At 53.3% G+C, this 7,796-nt stretch overlaps 1 protein-coding gene across 1 annotated transcript; it reads right to left on the reverse strand.

Annotated features, from left to right (window-relative positions):
• Positions 1 to 5,123: 5,123 nt before the first annotated feature.
• On the reverse strand, positions 5,124 to 6,424 carry LOC124688225. Its single transcript, XM_047221935.1, has 3 exons — positions 6,148 to 6,424; positions 5,881 to 6,053; positions 5,124 to 5,330 (listed from the first exon to the last, which is right to left on the reverse strand). The coding sequence occupies exons 1-3, from the start codon at positions 6,422 to 6,424 to the stop codon at positions 5,235 to 5,237; spliced, it is 546 nt and encodes a 181-aa protein (XP_047077891.1). The 3' UTR covers positions 5,124 to 5,234.
• Between the last annotated feature and the right edge of the window lie 1,372 nt (positions 6,425 to 7,796).

Below are 7,796 nucleotides of genomic sequence, written 5' to 3' on the forward strand. Positions count from 1 at the left end.
GCCGTGGCTTTCCTTGCCACCAGGGCAACCCGTTGATTAAGCTGCTGATGTACTATGCTTAGTAGGCTGCCCTATCTGCTTGGTAAGCACTGTGCGTGTGCGTTACGAGCCGACCGCGAGCACGGTCAGCACCGCAATACGGCGACGCAGTTATCGCGGCAGGTCGGGGGTCCACGTCGACCGTCATGCTCCGTGGTGTTTGAGATCATCACAGCCGCGTAAGGGTATCTGCAGTGGCGCCACGATCTAGATAGGCCCAAGCATTTGTTTTGATCGCTACGGATAGAAGGACACGAAATGGATGATTTAAATTTAGGCTGAAAATGTGCGGGTGCACTATAGGCCGTATGCATGTCCACCCACATCCGTGTCGGGTCCGTTTTGCAACGACTAGATGTCCGCTCGCCTTCTTCGCACAACTATTAGTGGGCGATGCCAGTCTTCCGCTCCGCCGTCAATACCGCCTGCGCCTCCATCAATGCCACAACCACTTGGACTCAAGCGCTGGCATTGACAGTGGACGCACGCCCGCCTTTTAAAGGCGAGTAGCTGCGTCTTCCAGTCCCCACAGCCACCGCCATTGCCACTTCCAGTCCACATCGCTCCATAGACCAGTGATAGCCGCAACAACCCCCAGCCATGGGAAATTCTTGGCCGTGGAGGAATGGCCGCAATGATCGTGAGGTCGGGTCCTCGCATGGAGGCAGCCGTCACGGATCGCCCTGCCTCTACGCGTGAGAGCCACACTGCCTCATTGCGAGCACAACCGCTACTACGTCCCTATCCATGTGGCACACTAACTCTAGGAAACCAACACTCCAACATCAATCTGCCTAGGAGCTGGCACACGAATACGTGGATGGTGCGAGTTCCTCTTGTGCCATGAAAAGGTTCAGTGCGGCGCCGGGAAATCCGCCATCGGTGGGATCTCCTACAACCCAATCTACGTCATGACCCAGTGTATGTCGCAAGCTCTACCTCATGCGAACACGTTCCCTGAGTAGGAGTTCGACCCACCACGCCACATCCCCTATCTGGGTGATGCCGAGTACGTGCAGGCCAGGAGATCGGTGTCGACGAAGAGTACGATGGCGTGGACATCGATCTGCATAATCATGGCGCAGACATGCCGAGGCAAGGAGGCGCGCGACAACACCCTAGACTACCTTAGCCTCCTCGCTTACGAGCGGGAAATAGCGGAGGCCATGAAGAAGGAGGATGAGCTCCCCGTCTAGCCACCTGAGCTGGACAACGATGAAGCCCTCGGGTTTTACATCATTACGTCTGAGCTAGAGGACCTCACCAGGTGGGATGGCCTCGCCATGTGGTTACAAGAATCAGTGCCGGCCTGCCACGCCGCTGGTGACCCCACCACGACGAAGGTCGCCGTGGCGGACGTGGCCCGCGCCTGTCCTCCTCATGCCCTAGCGTCTGCGCCGCACTGGCCATGGCCATGGGAGATGCCAGTCTACATCAATGTGGACGGCGAAAACGAGTAGGCGACGCCGATGGAAACCCTAGCTAAGGTTTTAGTTTGTTTTAATATATGATATACTGTAACAAAAAAAAGCATTTCGCCACTAAGTCTATCCCATCCAAAGGAACAAGGGGTAGACACGGCCGCACTATCCACGAGCTGATCTAAATAGACCAAAATTTTGTGTATAAAATGGATTGCCCCGCTGAAAATGTCCTTACCCCGGAGAGGGAAGAGGAAGACTCGGCCGTGCCGGTGGCGTGCCTAGAACTTATTGTCCATGTGTTGGAGCAGGACCGAGTAGAGTAGGGAAATGGCGATCGCGTGTTAGCTGTTGCACACAGACACGAGCTGAAAGAAAGTCCCGTTGCCAATAGATTTGTGACGCCGACGTGTGAGGCCGATGCCTTGTCCGTCTCGATTCATCACGGGCACGGACGCCAGCTCTGAATTCCGGAAACCAGCCGTAAATCCTGACGCTGGTTTCACATGCTTCAGTGAAGAACACGCTCGGCCGCTCGGGTGCTTTCACTTGTCCTGTACGTGCAAGTTGCGTTGTTGATGCTATCTGCATGTTTGTTCCGTTGAAGGCGATTGAGCGTGTCGCGGCCATGGCATGCAGAAGAAGCTCACAACCGCGGCATGGGCCAACAGAACCAGCCGGCAGGCCCACTCCAAATCATTTCCCCAATAATGCGCACCTACAGGCTACAGCGCCCGTATGCACCTGACTGTTTTATTAGGCTCGTTTCGCCTTGCTTCTACGAACCAAGCCTTGCGAAGAGATCCAAATTCCAAAACAGCAGTGGCATCCCAGCCGCCAGGAGCAGAGCTGATCTAATCTAATCTAAACAGTAAAATAGACTGATAAGCTGCTACTGTCTGGCAGACTAGTATTCAGTTGTTACCAAACCCTACTGCTTAATGGCACTACTATCAGCCGGCAGACTAGTGTCCAGTTGTTACCAAACCCTACCACCCAGCCTCATCATCGCCGTGGACATTTCTGCTGGATGTCACTGTGAGCGACCCCGCACCGGCGCCCGTGCCCGTGCAGTGACAATTGGCACCATCTAGGATGGCTGCTTTTTTGTCAGGTTTCCACCGTTCCAGGGTCACCACAACACCTCCGAGCTGTCGAACGGTGGCCGGAAGCAATGGTCGACCTGGGGGATGGTCCTCCGTACCAAATGGGCAATCAGACGGGCTCCTCGTCGTCGCTTCCTGCTGCTTGCCCGTTTCCATCCGTTTCATCATATATGCTGTCAGGTAGAACTGTCGATACAGTTTTATGATGTTTTGGTAGCAGCGGTTTAGACTTTTGGTTCCTCCTCCATGCCACAAAGATTTGGTAGTATAAGCAATGCCAACATGTGTTTCATAAATAAACAACTCCTCCATAGTACAAAGACTGCTATTTTCAGATGCACGTTCCCAGGACATAACATAAACATCAGCCACACAATCAAGCCATAAGCCCAAACGGCAACCCACTTTCTCATGCGACGGAGGTTCTCAAAATAACTTGCAATAGTTTAGTTCATGGCATCAAATGGTGTACTATATATACCAAATAAAATCTGAAGCACCGACCTTTAGCGGCTATAAGAGAATGTTGAGAACGAAACAATCTAATCTAATCACACTGCAAATCATTGATGCAATAATGCACAAACACATGGAGGCTGCAAAGTCATGGATGCAATAGCAAGAAGGAAATCAGAGATTTTCCAAAGGGGCAGTCTTGATCAGATGCGGACAACAGAATAAAAGTACGTGCACGAAACCGCGATCTCAGAATTTACTTGGGTAAGGGGGTTTCATTCACATCGACCGATCTATCGGTCACCTCCCTCCTAACAGGTAGTGTCGCTGCTTCTTCTCTACAAGGTTTATTTTCTCCTACTCCACAAAGACGTTGTTCCTCTTCCTCCACTGCTCCACCTTTGTCACGCCCCAAACCACAGCCCGGAAGAATGGCAACCGCCAAAACCATAAGCATACAAGGCCAAGTATAGTCCATTTAAAAAAACAAAAACAAGGCTAAACATAGTGAAATATCATCCACAAAAGTCCAAAATATCTCCAATTTATTCATTATCAAATATTACAAGTACAATTAATTTTACCGCAACTCTAGTGATATATCCTCTATTGATCTTTATCTCGACTTCTATGCTAGACGTCTTCATATTGATTTACAGTCATCACCTCTTGATCATAAGATTGTTCTATGCATATCAGATAAAAACAGAAAAAAAAACTTGTGAGTACGTTAAACATACTCAGCAATAATATACAAAATTTACAATCCATAGTGTACATAGAACTCAAAAGGGTGTTATATACCCTCATACCGACTGAGTCCACCAAAGCAGTATCATCATTAATATCACATACATCTCAAATATTAGTTTAGCCTCTTGTAAGGGAATCTACGTCCCTAATCTTTATTTTGGTATTTGGTGAATACAAGGTTAGAGAGGACTACCCGTTTACATCAAGCTTATCTATAGGTTAAGTCATCTCTTCTCTTTGGTGCTGGGATACATTGCGAAGAAAGGGAAAAGGAGGTCGAAGTGACTCGAAGACGGAGACCGAAAGAACTCGACATGCTAGCCCTCCTTTTTTCCGGTTTTGTTGAGTATAGGAACCCCGCACTATTAAGAGTGGATCAACACTTTTATTTGATACTTGGCTCAAATCAATCTCTTGTGCTTTCCATCAAAAATTCCTTGCCATTTCATCTTGCTTTGCTTCTACTTCTTACACAAACTCCAAAAGAAATAGCTTTTATATCTGTTCTTTCTCTGGTCGTACCGGGCCTTAGTCCGGTATGACTGGGTGCTTAGCCCTTTGGGCTCATTCCCAAACTAGAGAGATCGGCCGGTCAGTATCGACCAAACCAATCGTCATAATCTCACCTCATGATAGTATCAATCTCTGAGAATCACGCCACCGAGTCCCCTACTTATGTGGTACTTCCCATCAGGGCCCTCCATCTCACACATTTCAAGTATCGACCATCTCAGGCTAGGTACACCACACTTTTTATGATTATGACCAATCAATTTGTATGGTACCATATTTTATCTTGGTTGACCAATATGCAACATAAGAAATGTGCTAAAATAAATGCAAAGTAAGCAGTTCTAGCTATATACAAAATTAATAGCATACAAAACACAGATAAGCATAACAATCATATAAATCAACCAAGGGAATGCAAATCACACAAGAAAATTTCGGGTATACGCAGCTTCCTTGAGTATCCTTTGGTCACTAAATTTATGTCTCCTCCATGATCGCTGCCGGGTCGACAAGCACGGCCACAGCCAGCGCAGGAGTGACTAGTAATCCGAGGCGCGCAGCCCGTACATTGTTCATAGGAGCTCTAGCAAATATGCCGAACACAACTTTCACACAGCTGGGAACGGGCGCCCCCACACTCATTCTCGCCTTGCTAAAGCATCTCGTCGCGCCCATTGCCATGGTGCATGATGTTGTGAGTCTTTCCCGCGAATCGGCGTCCTCAGTGACACCCTTCTGATGGGAGGACCTGCTCCATGCCCTCTGGTAGCGCCGGCCTGCTCGTCCGGATGACGGATCCACGACCGAGTCATTTCAGGAGCGGTCATCCCATCTGAGGGGTGTCAAGCAGACTCGAACGTAGCAAACCCATGCGAGCTAATTAATCGACCTTGGCCGGGCGAACGCTGAAAATGCAGGTCCGCCGGTGAATGGCTGGCCGGAAGCATCAGCTCGCGGCCTCGTCGATGCTGTGCAGCGAGGGCCGCCACTGCTGGTGCCGGGCGCCGGAGCTCCGGTGGGCGTCTCCGTCTTGCCGTGCCAACTGCAGTTAATCAGGTAGAGTGATCAGAAGACGGGCCGGCATTTGCATGTGCTGTTATGGTTCAGAAGTAGAAAGGGATCTCTCAAAACGATTCTGTCTACTGTTCAGTATTCTACGTATTTGTCATGATTCTTCTATCATTCTGTACCCATTTGTTTTAGTCATTGAACTTCCTTCTGGTTGGTACAATAGCATCAATCAGTTGGATCCATAGGACCACATGTTAGCTAAATCTTGTTTTATGCATGTCAGCTGGGGGATCGAGGATGTCAGATATACAGAATTAAATCATTCTTGATTGATTGAGTTAAATTAAGGCATAAAGATTTCATAGATAACTATGCAGAGAAATCGAACGACGAAAGCCCAGATAAAAGCCCATGCTCCTGAAGAGCTACATCTACAGTGCGGACGAACTGACAAGGTCATGATAATCGCGCTGAACACCTAACTAACTGTTGGAGGCTTGGAGTGAGGCAATTGAAGACGCATCGATCATGCAGAGAACGTGCATGGCAGCATCAGTCGAGAGAAATAAAAAAAGAAGTACCTGCTCGAGACTCGCGTCCAAGCTCGCCTCGTCGTCCTCGTCCTCGTTGACGTCGTCGTCCGCCGCCGGCCGCGCCTTGCTCTGCCTCGACAACGACGACTCGAGCTGCTCGAGCTGCTGCCGCGCCTTGGTCATCTTCTCCTCCTTCCTCGCCTGAACCGCCTTGGTCACCTCTGCACGCACCAACCATTTCATGTTAGTGTGTGGCACAGCTTGTCGGAGAGGCAGAGAGAGGACAACGAGGAGCTTGATAGTTTGTTAACTTACCGTGGGAGGTGATGAGGCGGTAGACGTGGCCGAGGAGGAGCGTCTCCTTGGGCTTGAGGAGCTTCACGCGGGTGAGGCGCACGGTGCGCCGCGCGCCGGTGCCGTCGGCGTTCTCGTGGCGCTCCTCGGCGACCCGGAGCGTGACGAGCGCGACGTAGTGGCCGGGGTTGGCCCGCATCACCTCCGCCACGCTGGTGGCCCAGTACAGCCGCTCCACGCGCCCGCCGGGGTGCTGGACCACCGCCGCCGCCGCCTCCGCCGCCTGGCAATTCCCCATCCTCGCGCGCCTCTCCTCAAACGTGGGCGAGCTAGGGAGAGCAAAGCAAGTGGTGCGCGTGTGTTCTGCCGTGCTGTGTTATAAAGAGTGGAGAGCAACGGCTGAAGCGCCGGAGGCGGTATAAATCCTGGCCGTCCCGGTAGTGGAGCATCTCCATTCACCTCCCCAAAAGCGTCCCCCAAAGGAATTTGGGGCGCGCCGAACAAAAAATGCGTTCCAGCCGCGTCCCCTAAAGCTCATTTTTGTCCGGCGCGCCCCAATACGGTGTCCGGCGCCCCAAGCCCGTCCCCGTCCCACAGGGGACGCTCCGGGCACGCCGGACACAACGAAAAGCGAGGCGAACCGACGCGGGCCCAACCCGTCAGCGGCTCGGAAGGCTAAAACCCCGTCGTCTACCTTTGGTCAAACGATGTTAATGGCGTACCTGTTTTCCCAGGCGACGCAAGGACGCGTCTCGTCGTGGAAGGCCGCGTGGCCGTCCGCGCCGGCGTTATTGCGTGCAACCACCCGCTGCCGCCGCTGTTTTAAGACGCCCTGCAGTTCTCGCCGCTCACAAACCTTCTCGTCGCCGCCGCCTCCCCTCCCGCATCTTCTCCTCCGCCGCTCCAAAAAATGTCGAGCTCTTCCTCCCGCAAGATCGCCGCGGCGAACGGCTTCGGCCGCGGCAGCCTCACCGTGGCGGAGGCGTGGGCGTTGTACCACGCCCGGTATCCGACCCCGCCGGACATGCGGCCGCTAGCGGCGAGCGGCCGGAAGATGGCCGTGAACGGCATTGGCGTCCCGCCGCCGCCGAGCCGGGCTCGGACCAATGGAGGGACGCCATCAAGGCCCGGCGGGCTCAACTCACCGCCGAGGAGCGGTTGGATCCAACGTGGGCGGTCGACGACAACGACGCCTGGTGGACGACGTACTTCAAGGCGAAGTACGACGTCGAGATGTACAGCACCGACGGCCTCGTCGGTTGCCCCAACAGCTGGAACAAGGACGGTCGCGCCCTGTTCTAGGGCGTTCCGGGGCGCACCCTCGAGAACGTCATCCGCGGCATCCGCAACGGCGCTCCAAGGTTGGAGATGCCGTCGTCACCGCCGCCGTCTCCTCAATGGCAGCCGAGGAGGACGACGTACTCGTCCTCCTCGCACTCTTCTTCCTCAGGACCGGCGCGATCGACGCCGTCCTCGTCGTACCGGTCGGCGCCCTAAACTGTCCCCAAACGGGAGGTCAAGGAGGAGCCGGCGACACCCGTCAACACGAGGCGTGGCGGCAGCGGCAGCGGCAGCCGGCGTCAGCAAGGGAGGCGCGGCGGCGCCCTCCTCATCCCGAAGCCGGAGGTGAAGGAGGAGCCGGAGGAAACGTCGCAGGCGGCGCTGCTGGC

The sequence above is a fragment of the Lolium rigidum genome, chromosome 2 (assembly GCF_022539505.1).
Source record: "Lolium rigidum isolate FL_2022 chromosome 2, APGP_CSIRO_Lrig_0.1, whole genome shotgun sequence".
NCBI lineage: Eukaryota > Viridiplantae > Streptophyta > Magnoliopsida > Poales > Poaceae > Lolium > Lolium rigidum.

Excerpts from the sequence above, each read along its gene's own strand:
- LOC124688225 (XM_047221935.1), bottom strand. The coding sequence starts at position 6,424 with ATGGGGAATTGCCAGGCGGCGGAGGCGGCGGCGGCGGTGGTCCAGCAC. Across the intron at positions 6,054-6,147 it reads CCGCCTCATCACCTCCCACG|AGGTGACCAAGGCGGTTCAG; the intron begins GTAAGTTAACAA and ends TGGTGCGTGCAG. Across the intron at positions 5,331-5,880 it reads TGGACGCGAGTCTCGAGCAG|TTGGCACGGCAAGACGGAGA; the intron begins GTACTTCTTTTT and ends GATTAACTGCAG.